Source organism: Malaya genurostris, chromosome 2, assembly GCF_030247185.1.
Source record: "Malaya genurostris strain Urasoe2022 chromosome 2, Malgen_1.1, whole genome shotgun sequence".
Taxonomy (NCBI): Eukaryota; Metazoa; Arthropoda; class Insecta; order Diptera; family Culicidae; genus Malaya; species Malaya genurostris.
This window is the reverse complement of record NC_080571.1, coordinates 34,351,895-34,374,295: the sequence shown is the minus strand read 5'-3', so window position 1 is coordinate 34,374,295 and position 22,401 is coordinate 34,351,895. Positions and strand designations below refer to the sequence as shown.

Here is a 22,401-nt window from a genome sequence, read left to right as displayed (position 1 = left end):
ATTCTGCTGTCAATTGTCTAAGTCTGGATATCTTTTCACCCGATCATTCAACCAAAGCCACTGGCAAGTACCGATGCAGCGTTAGTAAAACGATCACATCCAGACAGCATCCCAGGAGGTAGATTCCGTCTACGACCACTTGCTACGTCCCTGCACTTCATCATCAACCTCCGGACGGGGAAAGAGCTCTCAGCTCGCTAGCTGAAAAGAAACATAAATATGATTTCATTCTCTTCGTAATACCGACCGAGTTATGACATCTCAATATTAATAAATTTAAATTCTGTGCTGCTTGAAGTCCTCATCCACTTGCCCCGTCCCGTTTCCACTGTAATAAACCTCGCTGGACGAGAGGATGGTAGAGCTGACAGCAAATGAAGCCACTGGTGACAGCTTTATGGTACTGTAGATAGAGCACCTTTCGGGTATTCGGAGCCGGAAGGAGAGGTGGGCTTTTGCCATGAATTAGCTTTTTAACGAAATGAGCTATCTCGCTCCGGTTTTCGAGAGAGGTGGCAGTAAAAACGCCGCGCGTTCGAGCTGTATGACACGACCTTGTCATTTATTAAATAAGCTACGTGAGACCCATCCATGAAGAACCGGGAGCTCCCGAGTTTCCCCTGCGAAGTGGACTCGGTTTGAAGTGCACACAAATAAGTTGCGGAGCGTCATGTTCTGTCAAATTTCGTTATTCAATTTGTAGAAGCGAAATTTGGACTTGTTGCAGTAAATTGGCCTCTAAGTGACTGGCACGTTTACGACCACTAATCGCTTCAAAGTTTCTTTTGTTCGGTCGGTTTTTTTTCTGCTTTCTCCTGTCGGCTAATGAAAAATTTACGACTTTGGCAGCTGTTTCCTCCGGAACATCTTCACTCGGTCGTCCTTCGTTGTGGCCACTTCAGCAGACCTGTGCCACCAGGCGGTGTGGGCGACTCATTGTCCCTAGACGCATCGAACGTTCCGAGCGAGTCATCGATTTTCGGTGTGTGTGTGTGTGTGTTTGTTTCACGCAAGTTTTGTGCGAGCTTTGATTCCATTGCCTCAATGAACTGTAATTAAAATTTATCGTGAGACACGACAACTTTCACAACGGAAAATGTTTTGCCCCGACTGTGGTGTTTCCGCTTTACCCTGCCGGCACGCGGCCTGCTCCGTCCGCCGTTCGTGACGACCCGGTGAAATTGCCCGACTGGAGACAATTTTCCCTTATTTATGAACTTTGGCTGCCCAAGCAAAAGCCCACTGATACTGCCGACCAGTGCCAGTATAGTAGGCTGTGGCGAAAATTGGAGGCCATTTTATGAGACCCCAGTGGGTAATTTCTCAAAGCGGACCGACAGCAGCAGCAGGAGTTGACAACCGGGCGGAGTGTAATTTACTTGGCAAGTGGTCGTCACAATAAGAAAGCAAAAAAAAAGTTACCAAGCCGAAAATTGAGCCCAGCTTGAGCAAAAAGGAAATGAGGGTCGAGGCGTTCCGACATTCAACAGCGACTTCCAGTGTGTAAGTTATGACTGGCAGAGTACGGAAAGTTTCTACTTGGACTTTGCGTGCGTACAAGAGCAAGGACGGAAATGTTGTGTTCAAGTTCGTAGGATGATTAAATACTATTTGCTTCCAGCTGGAAAATTTCCTTCCAAACATCAGAATTTATTGAGTGTACAAATGACTTCAGAGGGGTTTTGCATAAGATGATGTCGCTAATAGTGAGACTATTGGGCAATCTTGACACTATTTTCATGCGTAAGTTTATCAATAAAAATAAGGGCAGGATATATTCTAAAGTTTTCTGCGAACTACGAATTAAAACTTGCAAGGCAAAAAATAATCGCAAAGTAGGTGTCGTTCGCTTATAATTCGAAAACGATAAATCGTAGCACGTGTAAACTTGTGCTTATCAGATTTCAGAAGGTTTCGCGATTCTGCAATAATTTGCCTATCTATGCGTACACTAAACAGAGTCCGTGGTAATCGTTTTTGTGATTGAATTTTCATTGATTAGTAAAGAAGGTAAAAGTTAAGTGCTTCATTCATTCTAGCCAGCGTAGTTGACTTTTTCGATTCAGATCATTTTTTTTTTTTTCATTTTTAGAATCCAGATCGAAATCCAAGGCCAAAACCGAGTTGCTGAATTTTGGAACTGAAACCAAATATTAGAACCAAATTTTAAGCCTGTATTTTAGAGCTGAAATCTCTAACCAGAAATCTAGATCAGGAACTTTATTCTGGACCTAGACTTTGAAACGAAATTTCTGGACTTGGATCTGACTTATAAAACTGAATTCTGGAACTGAAATTGACGTTCAGATCAGTTCCAAAATGCAGATGTATTTCCAGAATTCAGAAAATGCATTCCTGAATGCAGGTTCAGAATTCAATTACAGAATGCAGATCAAGAATTTGCATTCCGAATTCAGTACTACAATTCTAGAAGTGTAACTGAATTCAGGAACAAGATTTTGAAGTTATTTAAATTCAATTCCAGATTTGGATTCTAGATTTGAATTTCGTAGCTGAATTCTGAATCCGAATTTAAAAACTGAAGGCTGGACCGGATTTCCTCAACTAAAATTCAACTGCAGACCAGAATTCAGTCGACGGTTTCCCGATCAGATGCACATAACGAAATCATAACACAAGTATATCAACAGTTGATATGTATAACAATTTGTGTTATTTTGAGATATTTAACAAATGAAAACAATTGAAAGTTAAAACTTATGATAACAATATAATAACAAAATCAGTTGTAATGTTTTATTTTCGTTTGCAAGACTCATAATAACGTTCATTAGTTATAAAAATGAGATCTTCCGTTGCTTTATATCGAAATATAATCACGAAACGAACCCAGATCACTAAATGAATTATTCATTTAATAAAAAAAATTCAACAATTTTGGATTGAAACGATGCTAAAAGTTAGCTGTGTTATAGTTTTTCTGTGTTAAATTTGCTATCTTATTTATTCCAACTGTTGTTATAAATTTCTGCTTTCGGACTGCTGTAGTTAAATCAAATTCAATAATAATTGTGATGTAAACGTTTCAAAATCTGTTACGATTTTGCTCCCGCTAGAGTCTTTTTTGTTATGATTTTTGTTATTTTAACAGCTTACCAGCCAAAAATAATTCAAAATTTGTTACAAAATATTTCTGAAATAAATTACTCCAGTTGTTATAATTCTGTTATTACCATCTGATCGGATCAGTGTCAGGATTCAGGTTCAAAATTCGAAATCCTGGTCCCGAATTCGGTTCCAGAACACAGGTTCAGTGATCAGTTCAACAATTTAGGTTCAGAATTTAGTTCTAGAATTCAATTTCAGAATACAACTCCCGAGTTCAGGTTTAGAATTCAGTTTTAGAATCCAGCATAAAAATTTAATTCCAAAACTTAGGTCCTTAGGAATTTAGTTCTAGCATTTTATTGGTATTCACGTCATCCGATTACGGCTGCGACTTTACCCGCCCATCTTTTTTTCGAAAATTAATTAACAAAAGTTATTCCATTTTTTCACGGTTTGCCTTCGGTTCATCAATGCTTGAGGCAGCTAAAATTGAACTTCCATCCAACTTTAAATTGTTTCTGTGGTAGACCAAAAACTGCGTTCTTGTCGTCAATTGATGATGATTTTCTCATCCTGGATGCATTAAATTTTACGAGAGTTCCCACGGATAATCTTATGTCGTTTTCGCTCGATGCCAAACCTAACCCAGTTTCCACTCTAACTGCTGTCAAACCGTTTGTTTGAAGACGGTTTTCAACCTAATTTCAACGTTGTTGAACTGAAAATCGAGTCAGTTTCGAACCTGATTTTTATATCTGGTTTGCTCAAACCCCCGTTGCCAAGTGCGAAATCAACACAGTTTCGTGAAAAGTGTTTGTTTGATGAAACTACCCTGGGTCAGTTTCAGTTTTCTCAAACAAAAACGACATTAGATTTCGCAGGCGCATGTTGAGAGCTGCGAAGAGGGCAAAGAAACTAGTACACTAAAACATTAATTTAGCCGAACTTAATTTACTCGAATTTAATTTACCCGACTTTTTTACGCGTTTTATTTGAAATAACGCGATTTTTTATGTAATTTACGCGATGATCGCCTAAAAAAAGGTTTTTGCATAATGAAGGAAATCTCAATTTATATACCTATATAAAACAATCTAAGATGATTCAGGGAATTGAATATCGTAATATGTACATTAATGTTTAGTTTCAAAGAATCTAAATAAGATCGTGGGCATCCAAGAATTATCTGGAAAGCAAATATTGTATAAATTATCACTTTTATGTGACTATTAAGTGCGGTATGTATTTGTAGTACTATTCACAGGAAGTTGACATACTGTGATAAGCTCTGTAGAAGAACTTACTCATCCAAAACCTTCTCTAAAAAGGCTTTAAGGTGTACCAACTACCAAACACGACCTGAAGTTCAGGCCTTAAGATCTACCAGTGTAACAAAGTGCATTAACGCGAACGAACGTTCTCGGTCCATATTCGTGATGCCACATGCGATCAATAGGACAACTGTGATTTCTCTAGGCCATCCAAAAACTACCTGGAGTTGTAGCTCTACGACTATGAACAGCATTGAAAAATTATACATACACTGCTGAATGTTCGGTGTAAATCTTAAGACTTGTTTTCACTGAAGGTCTTGGACGACTGGGAACCTACCTGCTATAAATAGACAAGTAAGCAATGTGTAGCTCTAAAAGTATGAACCACAAACAAAAAAGACATTAGCCGTTATAGTTCTTGCTGTGACATAGAGTAGTCCCTAACGGCAATAATCCAAGTAGTTCTTAGATCTTGGAACATCTCTTGAACATTTCCATAGTCTCAGAACATACTCAGAGGGTCCTCAGGCGCTAAAGCATCGGACGTAGTAGGACTGTTCATGTTACGCTGAAATTTTGAAATAACGCGATGTTTCATTTAATTTACACGAAATTTTATTTACGCACCCCCGGCTCTGCGCGTAAATTGAGGTTCCAGTGTATGACGAATTGTGGGAAAAGGTGTAGGAAAGTGTAGTGCTATTGAAAAAGGTTTCGTAATGAGGAAAGTTAATTTATTAATTTATGTCGTTTGTTTATAGCCCGGGTTGGCGGTTCAATGCATAAGGCACTGGCCTTACAAGCCAGTTGTCGTATGTTCGAGCCCCGACCTGGAAGGATTCTTAGTGTCAGTAGGATCCATAGTACTAGCCATGCAATGATTCTGTACAATAAGAATCGGCCGCGAAGTCTGTTGAAACAGAAAGGCCAAATTCCACAAAAGGAATGTAAGGCCAGGATTTTGCTTATACCCGGTTTTAACCTAGTTACGGTCGTTCGCCGGAAGAATGCGGAAAGTTGAAAATAGTAGAAAAGTTTTTTGATTCAACATTTTCTAGTACCACATTTTTAGAATCTCGATCAAGAAGTCGAAATTCATTACGGCAGCCCTGCTTCAATCCATCTTGCTGTGTAATGATGCTTTTCTCATATTATTCATTATCTTCTCTTTTTTTCAGCATGATTCATCAAAATACTAAAAATTGGAAAATAGGCAGAGACGTTTGTATAATATTACTGCGTTTTTATTCCACATTGGAAAAAAAAATGTAATTCCTCTCTCAAATTGAGAACGCACAGCATATCACAAGAGGCTCCGAAATTCTATCACCTCAACTGATTTTTAAGCTTACTGATTTATTTACCACTCATACTCTCCAGAGCCCAATATTTCCAGATTAACTTATGATCATCAGAAGTTAGTTTTCAGAAAAGCTAGTCTTTAACAATTACAAAGTGCATTTACTTTGAAATATCAACTAGTCTCATTTTTGGAGCACCTTTTCATTAGATGAACACATGTGAGAAAATGTCCAATGCGGCTGCTCGTTCGAACCTAACTTAAGCAAAAAGAAACCTAGCTGAAGACGAATATTCCTTTAGAAAACTGTCCCGTAGGTAATAAAATAGACAGCAGAATATCAAACCAGCGCACAGTGGGGAAAAAACGATCAAAAACGCGACTTTGCTCAATAATTTTATAAAAACATGAGCAAATATTTTCAAAATTTGTATATCTTATGCAAATTTTTCTGTAGAATCGATTTATGATAGTTAGAAGATCCGCAAAATTCACTATCATGCCCGTTTTGCTCCAATTCCTCTTTTTTCTGACTTTACTTCGAAAACTAACTGTGAAACTCAGCAAAAAATTCAATTCGACCAATCGGAAGTTATTCCTGATATGCTCATAAGTTATATAAATGGATTGTTTTTAATAAGATTGACCACAAATAACTATATTCTGTTTCAGCCCCAGTCATCTTCTTCAATGAATTTACAGAAAAAAAGTTCTACTGATCGGTGTTTGGACCAATATTGGTTAAACAAGACAGTTCTATGTTTCGCATATAACCTCAAATAATAATTAACAGTTAGTTCTATGATCGCATGCATCGTGCTACATCGTTTTACCTCAATTTTCCCACAAATATGATTTTATGTTGAATTCAGATTTACAATCCCGAATCAGATCCAATATGACCTACCAATATTGGTTCATATTACGTACAAAACATCTGTAATTCAATTAAACACAATTAGAATGACAGTACTAGCCTGTTTAACCCGTTTTACCTCAATTTATTTCATAAATCGTTTGTCTGGTTAAACTTTCTTTCGCATACCGAAAGCAAAATAATTGCGGTTGATGAAAATCGATTGATATTACGAAGAATACAATCGATTTGTTAGACTTTTTTACTTAGAAAACACTCTATTTGCTTGTTCTTCGGTGTCATGTTATATAGTTAAGGTTGAATACAATGCAGTATAAAAATTGAACTTGGGGTAAAATGAACATGATAGCGTCACGTGTGGTGCTTCTAGATACGTGGAATAGATTTTACTGACCATTTTACACCAAAAAAGTGCTTTGTGGTCAGCTGTATCATGCCTCCAAAAAATCGTTGCGTTTTTGGTCCATTTTTCCCCACTGTGCAGCGTTTGACGGCAAAGCAAATAGTGATGATAGACTAACGGTGCGTTGTGTGTTTGCTTTCTGTTGGATGGGTTTCCATAGAGACAGGACTATAATTGAATGCTGTGACACCCGAGTAAAGCAAAGCATGCTTGGTTCTTCCAGTCAATTAATAGTTCCAGTTTTCACATGCAGGGTTAGTTGCATTCGCATGTAATTTTTCCCGTTAAATACTGATCAAATTTAAAACGTCCCGTTTGGCGAAATGACTGACTGATCCAGAAAGCTACCAGAAATCTTCCGAAGGTTTCCTAATACACCCGAACCTCCATTTACGTAATAATCGGGACTACGTAAATCGAATTATGACGTAAAAAAAGTTTACGTTATTTGGAATTTTCGACGTAAAAAAAGTTTACGTTATTTTAAATTTTCGACGCAAAAAAAGTTTACGTTATTTGAAATTTTCGACGCAAAAAAAGTTTACGTTATTTGGAATTTTCAATGTAAAAAAAGTTTTCCTTATGTATATGTATTATTAGATATGTATCATATATTGGATAGTTATGGAACGAAAATTACGAGTATTTACAGGAAAAGGATGTTCTAATCAACATAAATTTCCAAGATGGCGACTTCCGGTTTATTGATATTCCTTGAAAACTCTTACAATACGGGTATTTTCGGAACAGGTTTGATGAATAGGTGTCGGAAAATGATATTTCAGGTGGTTCTGAATTCCAAGATGGCGACTTCCGGTTTATTGATATTGCTTGAAAACCCTTGCAATATGGGTATTTTCGAAACGGGTTTGATGAGTACATGTCGGAAAACTATATTTAAGGTGGTTCTGAATTCCAAGATGGCGACTTCCGGTTTATTGATATTCCTTGAAAATCCTTACAATATGGGTATTTTCGGAACAGGTTTGATGAATAGGTGTCGGAAAATGATATTTCAGGTGGTTCTGAATTCCAAGATGGCGACTTCCGGTTTATTGATATTTCTTGAAAACCCTTACAATATGGATATTTTCGGAACGGGTTTGATGAGAACATGTCGGAAACGATATTTGAAGTGAATCTGAATTCCAAGATGGCGACTTCCGGTTTATTGATATTCCTTGAAAACCCATACAATATGGGTATTTTTGGTACGGGTTTGATGAGTAGATGTCGGAAAATGAAGATTGAGGTGTTTCTGAATTCCAAGATGGCGACTTCCGGTTTATTGATATTCCTTGAAAACCGTCACAATATGGGTATTTTCGGAACGGGATTGATGAGTAGATGTCGGAAAATGATGTTTAAAGTCATTTCATAATCCAAGATGGTGTTTCTCGAAACCCGTATCAAAACGAATGTTTTCGGAACGAGTTTAAAGAACAGTTCTTATTAAACGTTGTTTGAGTAATTATGACTTACTGTCGAATATTTTATAATATTGTTACTTTTGGAATGGATTTTACGAGTCAATATTTGGAAGAAAGTTGTTTAAACTAAACTTTAGGAATTTTATTCCAAATTCAATATGATATTAGCTTGACACTTACAATCGAATTGTCAAACAAATACATAAATTGATGAATATGCTTCGATGTAATTATTTTAAGGTTCATTCTTTGGTGAAAGAAATGTTAATATTAAATTTTCAGTATTGTAGTAAATATGATTTATTTGAATAGATTCAAGTTTTGAACTGCTGTTAAAACTGTTGTTTTCGTTTTCGTTTACTGATTTCAATACCTGAACTGTTATTCATTCTTATGCACGAATCGGTCCATATCAGCATGGCCACGCTTAAGATTCAAATATAATGACACTCACTAATGGCATATGGCGACGCACTTTCATACGCGAAACATTTGAAACAAAAATGTTGTGCACATTTTTTTGACACACTTTACCCTATTATTTTGGAACTGGAAGTCGGATCCAGATGAAGTTGAGAAAGTTTGTAATGGACTATTAGACCATTTGAATCAGTTTGTGGAAATCGGTCGCGCCATCTCTGAGAAAAGTTAGCAAAAAATTTTATTTTTTTTTTTTTGCACATTTAACTCATAACTCCGGAACCAGTAGTCAGATCCAAACAAATTCAGGAATTTGTATCAGACCTGAAGAGTTTTTTTTAACTGATCCAAGTGTGTTAAAATCGGTTTATTCAACTCCGGAAAAAGTTCCGGAAATAAAACGTACTTATTTTCACATTTTGTATGAGACCTTTCATTTGGATCTAAGAGTGTGGAAATTGTTGCAGCCATCTCTTATAAAATTTAGTGTAATAAAACGTTACATACACATGCGCACATACTCACACAGACATTTTGCGTACTCGACGAACTCAGTCGAATGGCATATGACACTCGGCCCTCCGGGCCTCGGATAGAAAGTCGGCTTGCATAATCAAAGTTTTGAATCGAATTCCTGTTATAAAGGCGGTGAGGCATAAAACAATCACACAAGTACATTTCCTACACTTAAACAATAAGGCTCCGGTTTAGACTGACCGATTTAAGAAAACGTACATCATATGGTTTGGCACTGTTTTGCAACGCGCTTAGTTTTATCTCAAGACAGTTGAGATCACTTTTCCTATATCACATGATACAAATATGTATGGAAGCAAAATCTCCACGTCACTTATGAATGCATATAGTCTTAATTAATTCATTGAATGCAATTCAATTCAACATCTATTTCGATTTTGATCACTGTTGAGTCGTGTACATTCCATTATTTTTGCATTTGTCTATAGAAAGAGTATAGATTTAAATGAAAATAAAAATTTGATTGAAACTCGGAGACACTTATCGTTATATATCATTCAACTACATTGGACGGATTACAATAAATCATCAAGTTTGAAAGTACTGGAGTACAGAGTGAAACACTTGTACTCACAGTATATTACGTGTTTTTAGAGGCACAACATAGTTTGTTTTAAGCGACTCTTCCCAAATATTAATACAATATATGATACAATCAGCAATCCACTAATATTCAAACATTATTTTCTACGTAATATACACTAAACCAGCTCCAAAATTACCCATATTGGGGGTTTCAAGAAATATCAATAAACCGAAAGTCGCCATTTTGGAGTTCAGAACCACCTCAAACATCGTTTTCCGACATCTACTTATCAAACCCGTTCCAAAAATACCCATATTGTAAGGGTTTTCAAAGAATATCAATAAACCGGAAGTCGCCATCTTGGTTTTTAGAACCACCTTAAACATCATTTTCCGACACCTACTCATCAAACCAGTACCGAAAATACCCATATTGTAAGGGTTTTCAAGGAATATCAAGAAACCGGAAGTCGCCATCTTGGTTTTCAGAACCACCTCAAACATCGTTTTCCGACATCTACTTATCAAACCCGTATCGAAAATACCCATATTGTAAGGGTTTTCAAGGAATATCAATAAACCGGAAGTCGCCATCTTGGTATCCAAAACCACGTCAAACATCGTTTTCCGACATCTACTCATCAAACCCGTTCCGAAAATACCCATATTGTAAGGGTTTTCAAGGAATATCAAGAAACCGGAAGTCGCCATCTTGGTTTTCAGAACCACCTCAAACATCGTTTTCCGACATCTACTTATCAAACCCGTATCGAAAATACCCATATTGTAAGGGTTTTCAAGGAATATCAATAAACCGGAAGTCGCCATCTTGGTATCCAAAACCACGTCAAACATCGTTTTCCGACATCTACTTATCAAACCCGTATCGAAAATACCCATATTGTAAGGGTTTTCAAGGAATATCATTAAACCGGAAGTCGCCATCTTGGTATCCAAAACCATGTCAAACATCGTTTTCCGACATCTACTCATCAAACCCGTTCCAAAAATACCCATATTGTAAGGGTTTTCAAGGAATATCAAGAAACCGGAAGTCGCCATCTTGGTTTTCAGAACCACCTCAAACATCGTTTTCCGACATCTAGTTATCAAACCCGTACCGAAAATACCCATATTGTAAGGGGTTTCAAGGAATATCAATAAACCGGAAGTCGCCATCTTGGAATTCAGAAACACCTCAAACATCGTTTTCCGACATCTACTCATCAAACCCGTTCCGAAAATACCTATATTGTGCTAATTTCCATGGAATATAAATGAGCCAGAAATGATTTTCATTGTATGCAAAAACCTCGTTTTACGAAGTATTTTCAACGTAAAAAAAGATTACGTTATTTGGGATTTATGTCGTAAAAAGAGTAACGTAAAAAGAGGTAACGTAAAAAAATTTTACGTAAACGGAGGTTTGGGTGTACAAGGCAATCGTTGATTAATTTGAACTGCCATCCACTGACTAGTCGAAGATGAACCGTAATGAAGACTGAGCCGATTTGGTTTGCCTTTGCGGTTGCGAATTTTGTAAATACGATTGGTGAGCGTTCGTGTATAAAAAAAAGTTATGTAATATGACAAACTATGAGGAAAAATATTTGCATTATTTTGGTATAACCTTTATAAATATTTGTCATATGTTCTGCGTGTGTTGTGTTGTACATTTAGCTCAGCACGGTCCTTTGTAGCCAAACTCCTATTCAACATCAAAGAAAGTTAACAACATCTTTGCATGAATTTGCCCTGTGGAAGCTGTTTTCCGAACCGGAAGGGAAAACCAATACAGTAAGTAATTTATCTGTTTTACTTTCCAATAATATATTGCTTTCGCCCATCCGCCCACCCGGAGCAGCTTTCATCAATAATTTAGCGAAATTGAGCAACCAGTCTTATTTGATTTTCCATGAACTCCGAGCGCCCCAGCCGAAATTAGCCTTCCTCCACCCCGTTCCGACGACGGCCGACGACCAAAACCGGGACGGGACCGACTAGTGATGTAACGGAGCATGGGACCAATCGGCAAAATAATGAATTTTACTAAAGGTCAACATTTTCCGCGCAAACTGCCTATATTGTTTATAGTCGGCTTACGTCGTAAATCTAAAATGAGCTAAACGAAATGGTTTCTGTTGCCGAACTTGGGGCTCCGGAACAGGGAAATAAGCTCAAATGTGCTGTGGCAATGAGTCCCTGTGTTAGGCCCCAGCGTTAGGTCTGCAACTCGAGCAGTCGTCAGTTTCATCTTTTCGAGAGAAAGTAGCAATCCCAATAAAGACCACCCACCCGCCTGCCTTTCCAACGTTTATCGGAGCAGGGGACAGGGAGGTGTATAATTACGGCCAAGCTTCTTATACAGCCTAACAAGTTTCAACGATTTTACGAAGCAGTTTTAATTTAATTATTAATTAGTCGAACAGCAAAAGATTCGCTAAGCTGGTTCGAAATGATAATGGCGATAGCTGGACGAGTTGAGGTTCGAACCGTTTCGTCGCGAGTCAAGACGGTGAATATTCAATTTGGTGACGATAGTTATCGGGTCAATTCCACGAATTAGACGGTGCAAAACAGACTAATGTATTTTTGCTGTATCGGGAAATGGTCTTGGAATTGGTTTGGGAGGGGAGGGAAAATGTTCAAATTTATTGATAGGCAAGATTATTCCCCTATTTATATTCATCAGTCGAACAATAGCGGGTCGATCACATTTTCTACGAATCCAGACTAAATCAGTTTGGTACCGATGAACTGAACTTCGTTAAAATGTATTAATTCAACCTGAAACGTAAATGTATATCCATTACAGTAAAGCGCAGCAAAAAAAAACCGAAAGCCCATAAATTCGATCATGTTTGGATAAAGTACTCGCGAAAAGTTCATCTAGTGCAATCAATTTCCTCGTTCGGACTCTACAAAATCCTTTCGTCCTCGCACAAACGCGACAAACCGACGACGACCGACGATAGCAAAACCAAAGTCCATTAAATTTTTGTTCCCCAAAACAGAATGAAGAAAAAAAATTGGGAACAAAATTTGAAACAAACAATTTTCCATTCCGTTTATTCATGCTACTCACCATCACTCGGCACGATGCAGGTGGTATTCGCGAGTGTGCAGTTGATCTGGAATCCCGATCCACCGGAGCCTGTCCCGAGCAGTGTGTCGTTCGGTGGGCCACTTCCATTATAGTTGTAAAAATATTCACCAAAATCCTCCAGTAGCAACATAAAATTGCTTCCACCGGGCGATGGGTAACCCTCCCGGGGGGCCCCGTCCGCCCCACGGCTACCATTCCGAACTGTTTCATCACCGTAGTACAGCTGGTAGGCAGCACTGGACGTAGCTGCGGCAACCGATGCCGAACCGTTGGCACTACCGTTGGCGCTACCATTTCCGGCGGCACTACCAGCGGCAGCGTTGGACGAAAGTCCGAGCTGATTGAGAGAAATTCCCGGTCCCGTGTAGGAAGACCTTCCCGGGCGGCTGTCGTTGACGGGCGGTGATCCTTCACTAAACAACCGAAAATAGTCCGGCGAATCCCACCCGGGAACGGCGGAATCGTTAACCGTCACCATGTCCCCGAAGTTGCAGTAGCCACTATCAACACCACCTCAACCGACAACACCACAGACAAAGCACTTTTTTTCTACCTACCGGTTTCACACAGCTCAGTCGTGCGTGCCGGGAAATCGCTGAACGCGGATTAGACCTATAGGAAGCACGTCACCGGCAGTTTCAACAATCCCACCTCCACCACCACCTTCATCATCATCTTCATCATCACGGCCATGCCGGATGCAGTCACTCTCGAACGATTTTCACGGACACTGTCGAAATGTTTCCTCTCTCTTTGCCACCATCATTGCTGTTGCTGCTGTTGTGGTTGCAACTGCACTTCGCTACGGGGCGGCACGTGCAAATCCAATTTTCATATTCGGCCACCATACGAATGCACCGGAGTGTGATGTTTGTGACGGTAGTTGCGTGTGGGGCATTTCCTATTGTTGTTGTTGTTGTCGGGACTCTGAAATTGATACAGACAGGAAACAAACAGTTCAGTTTTTGGGTGGAAAATCCGAGTTTTGTTTTGAGGCATAATTTCGATGAACTTGCAATAGCTGGAAAGAGAGAGAAAGAACAACAGGTACGTGAATGTGGCTAATATGTGTGTGTGTGAATAATTTCCTATGGGAATTCGTAACTTGCGAGCAATAAATCAGTCAGGCTCAATCGACGGATCCGATTTTTTTATGATGTTCCATTAAAATTCCGTCTTCAACTGGTCAGTGCTTAACAACTCAAATTAAACCGCTAGATAAACATAAAGTACAACTCTGCTTGAGCGTCACTGATTAAAATGTCTACTTTGACGTTCGGAATGAAAGAAATATGAAGCATTCCACGCAAAATCAGCCACCAAAAATTTTGTTTATTCAACTAACAAGTTTATTTCGGTAAAGAACTCGAAAATATTCGACATGTACTTTTTTTTCCAATATGGTACGTGAAATTTTCGAGATATGATTTTTTGAAGTTTTCTTTTTTTAGCCTAATTTTTTTCTTATTTTTTTGTTGAAAAAAGAATCCTTAGGGGTTTAACTCAATCTTGGCAAAGTTTCAGAGTGGAAAGATTAATACTTTCGGAGCAGTGAATTTTTCAATCACGACCCGCACGCGCGAAGTGTACCGCAGCGCAACTCGCTCGAACACGGGCTTAACTTGTCGACATATGTCGCACCACTGATCGAATCCTAACTTTGACAGTTTATTGTTAGCAACGTTTTTGTTAAGATTGCGGTGTAGAAATGAATTCAAAAATCAAAAACATTCGTTGCGACCAGTTTCTTCATCCCTTCTTGAGAATTCGATGATGTTTTGTGTGCACCGTGTAGGCAGGACGCGAGTAAAATTGGGGCAAAGGATTTACGTGAGTATTAAAATATTGATGACATACAGTTTTTAAACAGTTTTTTTTTTCTTCAGATCGTTTATTTGATATGGCACATAACTTTAGCTCAGAGGTGCCAAAGTCTGTATTAGATTTTTTTGGTATAATATAATTACAATTATTATTTAATATATATACGAGGTCTGTTCAAAAAGTTCCCGGGATTTTTTTAATTGCGCGCGTCTGGAGAGTCCGGTGGTCAAAATTTGTTTTTATTGTGTTGGTACATATGTCCCTAATGTATGGTGAAATTTTCAGCTGTATTCATTGTTTACATTCTGTCTTGTAGCGGCTGGTGTAGACGTGTTTTTTTTGAGCTCGGCGATTTTTGTTAGTTTAAACAATGGAAAAATTGAAGAGTCAAAGAATTTGTATTAAATTTTGCGTGAAAAATGAAATAAAGTGTAACCAAGTGTGCGAAATGTTACAGAGAGCCTACGGTGAGTCTGCTATGGAAAAAAAAACAAGTGTTTACGAGTGGTATAAGCGTTTCCAAGATGGCCGCGAAGACGTTGAAGACGACGAACGCTCCGGTCGACCCAGCACGTCAATAATCGATGAAAATGTGGGAAAAGTGGAAAAAATGATTATGGATGATCGCCGAATCACTATTAGAGAAGTTGCTGATGAAGTTGGCATATCAGTTGGCTCATGCCATCATATTTTTTCAAATGTTTTGGGCATGAAACGAGTGGCAGCAAAATTTGTTCCAAAACTGTTGAATTTTGATCAAAATTACAAACGCATTTTGGCTAAAAACAAGACTTTAATCATGCCCCAACCTCCTTATTCACCAGATATCGCTCCGTGTGATTTTTTCCTGTTCCCAAAGTTGAAGAGACCCATGAAAGAACAGCGTTTTTCATCGATTGAAGAGATAAAGGCAGAATCGCTGAGAGTGCTACAGAGCATTACAAAAAGTGACTATCAGGGGTGTTTCGAAGACTGGAAAAAACGCTGGCATAAGTGTATTATATCAAGGGGAATAACTTTGAAGGGGACCATATAGATGTAGACGAATAAATAAATATTTTTTTAGAAAAATGAGAATTCCGGGTACTTTTTGAACAGACCTCGTACATACACATACAAGGTTTTTGGGAGAGTTAAAGAGTGGGGAACACAATTATGTTTAAGCTATAGAAAATTTAAGGTTAGTGTTAAAAAAAAGGAAGCCGAATTACTGGCGGTTACTCCAGGTTAGTATGGAAAAAAACAAATAGTTACATACACACTCACACAATATACAATAACACAAAACAGATAATAATAATGTAATAACTTCAAAGTCTTCGTGTAATCTTCGTTTCATTTTGACTCAAAATTTCCCATATGTGGTTACCAAAAACCAATTAGTACGTCACAAGATGGCATTTCGGGGAGAGGTGAACTGTAAAGGATGTAAATAAAGAGAAGCAGTAACTAGATTGATAAACCAATAGTTTTCAGAAAGATGTAAATCGAGTACATATAAGTGCAATCGCGACTTGCTAGTGCATCTCGCACCGGCACATTGGGTGGCCTACCTCGGGCCCAGAGGGAGTCTCTTAAATGTAATCTTGCGAAACGATTCAGCTCAGACAGGATATTTATAGAAACTGAGTCGAAAGCCCCCTTGATATATAGGAAAACTGATGCCATTTGTTCTAAACGAGCAAATGCCATTTGAATTTCTGTTGAGAGCAACGCAAGACAATCGTTCGTTCCTTTCCCCTTGCGGAAGCCGAATTGTGTATCTGAAAGCAAACCATTAGTGGCCCAATTGTCTAGGCGAAATAGAATCATTTTTTCGAACAATTTTCGGCTACAGGAAAGCATAGCAATCGGCCTATACGAATTGTGATCGGAGGCTGGTTTCCCTGGTTTTTGAATGGCGATCACTCTCACTTGTTTCCAGTCGTGTGGGACAATATTACCCTCTAGGAACTCGTTGAATAAATTCAGCAAGCGTCTTTTGAAGGTGCCAGGTTGATTCTTGTTACATGACAGGAGCGCAAGTGAGAACTCTACCATTGAAAACGGTGTTTCGTTCCTGTTTGATGACATGATGCGGGTGATCTTCTGCTCCGGAACAGAGTCAGGACATACTTTTTTAGCGAAATCGAATATCCAGCGGTGAGAATATTCCTCACTTTCGTTCGTGGTATTATGGTTGCGCATTCGTCGGGCTGTATTCCAAAGAGTGCTCATTGATGTTTCGCTCGACAATCCCTCTACGAACCGACGCCAATAACCGCGTTTCTTAGCTTTAATTATGTTTCTCATTTTAAAATCTAACGACGCATATTTTCGATAGTTATCTGGTGTTCCATTTTTTTTAAACGCGATGAAAGCTGAAGTTTTTTCTACTTTCAGTTCTGAGCACTCTTTGTCCCTCTCTTTGTTTTGAGGATGGATGTAATTTTTCGCGTCGGGTACACGTTTGGTCTGGGATTGAATCGCGGTATCGAGAATCAAGCCAGCCAGAAACGTGTACTCTTCCTCCGGAGGAAGTTCCTGTGTTGTATCTAGTTTCTCAGATATCGAATTTGCGTAGTATTTCCAATCAATATTTCGTGTGAGGTCATACGAAATATTGATTGTCTCTAATGATCTCAATCCGCTGATGATTGAAATTACGATCGGCAAATGATCGCTACCGTGGGGATCGGGGATCACCTTCCACTTGCAATCCAACCGTAGCGATGTCGAACAAATGGAAAGATCCAGTGCACTTGGTCTCGCTGGTGGTGCAGGAATCCGTGTCATTTCTCCCGTATTCAAAATGGTCATATTGAAGTTATCGCAAAGATCATATATCAAAGTTGATCTGTTATCATCATGAAGACAGCCCCACAAAACCGTCGGTGCCCAATCGAGGCTATTGGGGGAATGTAGACGGAACCAATGCAAAGGTCTTTGCTTTCATTGTGACTTGACATGCGACAACTTCAATTTCTGGTATCGAGAGAAGGTTAATACGATGGAAGGAATAGCACTTTCAGATACCTAAAAGTACTCCTCCGTACGGGGTTTCTCGATCCCAGCGAATAATGTTAAAATCGTGGAAGTTGAGGGGTATTTCAGAAGTTAACCATGATTCACATAAAGCAAATGCGTCTCATTGTAAGTTGTTTATTAGGAATTTAAAAGAATCTATTTTAGGAATGGTACTTCTGAAATTCCACTGTAGAACAGTGATCGAATCCTTAATCTCTTTCAATGATTTAGCCATTGAAGGATATGCTCGCTGAAAGGAGGGGCCATTTTGCAGTCAACTGCTTCAAAAATGATTCAACTGTGGGAATAACAGCTATCACAAAGCTTTTAAAAGGATCAGGCATGTTGAAAGTAGATAGGATCCACTCCACGATGTCGGAAAATTTTATAAACCCAGCACTGGTCTGATTCTCTGACTGATCTCGTGGAACACTGAGGGGTTTCGATGTTCCAGGAAGTGCTGGATACTCTTTGTCGGATCTAAGATTTCCTAGAACTGGAGCAATTTGCTTTGATTTTTTTGGAGCACTAGATGTTTAGATGTTGTATTTGATGGTCCCTGAGAAGATATCTTTGGGCCTTTACAGGGAAATTTGTTGGACGTAATATTTTTTCGCTTCCTAAAACTTCTAGGCACAGTAGAAGATGTACCTTCTTGGGGATCGTCAGACTCACATTCGTCAGCTGACAAGCAAGTAAAGAGATTAGTATTGGTCGGTGGTGTAGCTTGCTCTAGTATTTCAACATATGAACGCTTGGAACGCTCTTTCAGAGACTTTTTCAGTTTATCTGCGCGTGATTTATATGTTGGACATGAAGAGATATCATGAGAAGTATTCCCACAGTAAAAACATTTTACAGAATTTCTACTGCACGAGTCGTCCTTATGATTTGCTCCACATTTACCACACCTATCTTTATTACCACAGTGAGAAACAGTTTTTAAACAGTTGAAATCATTCTATGATTTAGTTTTTCTGGTTTACAAAAACTGAATACTTCAAATATGTCCTGGGAAGAGAAAACTGTCATTTTTGATTCCTTGTCTTCGTGTAGCTCAACATAGTGCAATGATTGTGTTCCAACAATAGTTTAACATTTATCACAAAACTCGATCGTCTTTCAAAATTCCGATTGCAACGACTTGGAAGGAAAATCTTCTAAAATATATTGATGGGGCATTCCACGCAAATTCAGCCACCCAAATTTTGATTTTTTCATCTAACTATTTTTTTTTTTCGGTAAAGAACTCGACGTAACGAATGTTTTTGATTTTCGAATTCATTTTTACATCGCAATCTTAACAAAAACGTTGCTAACAATTACCTGTCAAAGTTAGGATTCGATCAGTGGTGCGACATGTGTCGACAAGTTAAGCCCGTGTTCGAGCGAGTTGCGCTGCGGTACACTTCGCGCGTGCGGGTCGTGATTGAAAAATTCACTGCTCCGAAAGTATTAATCTTTCCACTCTGAAACTTTGCCAAGATTGAGTTAAAGCTTCTTTTTACCTTTTTTGTATATAAACACCTGTTTTAAACCACCTAGTGGTGTACTGATGCCTTTCTCATGTATAATGTTGTGGTATTCTATTCAAAAATTTTCTCTTCGATTTTTGAAAGAAACCAAGAGTTTGTTTGTGCATTAACTAGTATAACATACAGAATAATACAGTGCTTTGATTGCGTAGGTCATCCTTAGGAAAACGAAGTGGGTTCACTATTTCACGCACTTCCGACACCGGAACCCGAGAACCGGTATAATCGACGTCGGTTCGTACGACCACCAACTAACTCTACTAGTTTTTATTCAAATTTTGAAGATTTTATACTATTTTGCCATCGCACTCTAAATGACGATTTAAATGTTTGTTGTATTCGAAAATAAGGAGTGTATCGAAAATTAGCTATCCACATACATCTGTGTTGTACGCGTGTTTTTGTGATGGTTTTCTATGCTCGGATCACAGCATGCTGTGCGATTGGCTATCAGCTTTCGTTTGTTTACTTGTTTGTGCCATTGAAATTCTGCGTTTTCAAAATGTCGCGTATTAAAAATGAAGTAAAAATTAAGGTTCTGGACACATGGCTAAGTGAGAAGGGTATTACTATGCGAAAATTGGCGAAACAGTTTGGAATTCATCATGCCAGGGCTAGAACCATCATTATTAAGTTTGGGGAACACTATTCTTTGGATGAGCTACCAGGAAGATGCAGACAACCCGGTTCTTCCAACCCGAAACTGGACCAGAAAGTGGTATCTCTAATCATGAAAAAATAATCAATTATTACTATTATATCGTTTATTTATCCCCGGTTTTAAAAATAATCAATGCGAATACGTGATTTGACCAAAAAAGCAGGACCGAATTTCGGAATGATCCAGCGTATCAAGAGGCGAAATCACCTGAAGACCTAGAAGAAGCAGAAAATCTCGAAACAAAGTGTAGAACAGAAGAAGGAAGGCCCCGGAAATTGTATTCGTGTATTTAGCAGCGTCCGGATGCATGCGTTTTGATGGACGATGAGACTTATGTAAAGGAGGACTCAAAAACCCTTCTAGGTCCACAATACTTTACTGTCGTCGTTGGAAAGGATGTGAGCGATGCGGACAGGTAGATTGAGGTGGAGAAACTCGGTAGAAAGGTACTGGTATGGCAAGCAATATGTGGCTGTGGTTTGAAGTAAACCATTTTTTACACTACCGGAACTATAAATGCAGGAATCTATCGATCTGAGTGTCTCCAGAAGAGATGACTGCCTTTATTTAAGAAGCATAGTACACCTCCACTGTTTTGGCCGGATTTAGCGTCGGCTCACCATACCGAAACCACTCTCAATTGGCTTGCGGAAAAGGGTATAAATTTCGTTGAGAAAATTATCCATCCACCAAATTGCCCTCAGCTTCGACCCATCCGGTTTTCATTATTCACAAGTTTAACCTCGTACAATAAAGGATAAATTTTTAGTTTGAATAAAATATCGTTTTTTATCATAATTTGAAAGAAAAATTTGTGGATAGCAATTTTCGATACACTCCTTATGCAGTAATTTTTGGTAGGACCATTAGACCTTTCATTTAAGCCTAAGATTGACAGTTTTGAGTCCAGTTTACAACATTTTTTACCGTTTTTGTTTCGCCAGTTTAAGTGACGGTGTACAATATTGAACACACTTTACCCTATAACTCCGGAACCGGAATTCGGATCCGGATGAAATTCAGGAATTGTTTTCTACAAACTCGGATTCATATGAAAAGTCGTATGCTCCCAAATAAGGTTCCTGAATTACGTTTGGATCCGACTTCTGATTGCGGAACCACAGGACGATAAGTGAAACGGAATTATAATAATGCAACTCATTTTTCTCGTAGATGGCTGAACCGATCTAAGATTCAAATGAAATCTAAGCACCATCTAAGATTCAAATGAAAGGTCTTAAAATCTTATAAAACATCTTGCTTTTTAGTCAGATCCGACTTCCGCATTAGGAGATACAGGGTGATCAGTATGAAACTGTCACATAAAAAAGGTATCATCTCACTGCTAGGTGGATGAAGCACGGTTTTACTGATATTTTTTATTCTATTTGTAGCGAAATTTCTTAGGGTGCCGGTAACCGAACACTCTCCCCTACATATATATGGTCGGATGCTACATTTAATACTATGTGATATTAGTTCAAACGATTCGGTATACTGTGCAACTCCTTTATTTTAAACCCGGGAAACCGCTTTAAGAACTTTGTTCATATTATTCTGAATCTTTTGAAGTATTCTATTCCTGGTAGTATGTTAATCCTTGAAAGCAAAATTTTTTTATCGATTGTTTCGTGATTGATTAGGAGCTTTCACTAATGTTTCAAATAATGATTAAACCTGTTTGGAAAATGTATACACTGAGAAAAAAACTTTTTCCTTATATCTTGAAAACATTAATTTTCTCCAGAAGGGCTTGTCCTAATATTTATATTTTCTGATATGCTGTAACATACAACTGATGTAGTTTATTGCACTATGAGTAAAGATGGGAGAGTAACAACTGAAAAAGTGTTTTTTTTTTGTTTTTCAAAAAAAAATTTTTTTTCAAGTTTTCGACTTTATGAAACAACACAAACACAAGTACAAAATACTGAACACTACCGCTTTACTAATAATAGTGGATTTTTGTTATGTTAAAGCATCTTATTAAACTATGTAAAATGAAAAATGACGAAAACAATGACGTTGAGCAAACATGCATAAAGTGGTCTTCGTGGTTCAAATTTGGGATTTTTTTATATGGACTAAGTTCCGGACAACAGAAAAAGTGCATGTGGTGGGATCAACTGGGCGCTATTTATTATGAGCTACTCAAATTTGGTGACACCATCACTGGTTCCATATACATACATATTACACTTGCTGCGTTTGGACAGAGCATTGCAGGAAAAGCGGACGCAATATGAAGATCTTCATGGCATAGTATTTTTGTTTCATGACAATGAAAGACTCAATGTTTCGAAAGATGTAAAAGCTTTTATTTAGTAAACGCTGCAATGAAAATTTCTGCCTCAGCCACCATTTTTTATCAGACATTGTTTCATACGGTTGCCATTTGCTCCAATCCATGACGCATAACTTGTCAAGTCAGTTT

The 22,401-nt window shown here is 38.3% G+C and overlaps 1 protein-coding gene across 3 annotated transcripts in view; it reads right to left on the bottom strand.

Annotated features, from left to right (window-relative positions):
* LOC131432793 (dopamine D2-like receptor) overlaps window positions 1-22,401 on the bottom strand; it is a 763,103-nt gene that overhangs the window by 571,431 nt on the left and 169,271 nt on the right. For all 3 annotated transcript variants that reach the window (XM_058599309.1, XM_058599310.1, XM_058599311.1), the window contains exon 2: window positions 12,921-13,868. In XM_058599309.1, the coding sequence (XP_058455292.1) occupies window positions 12,921-13,419 (499 nt within the window). In that variant the 5' untranslated portion in view covers window positions 13,420-13,868. The remainder of the gene's footprint in view (window positions 1-12,920; window positions 13,869-22,401) is intronic.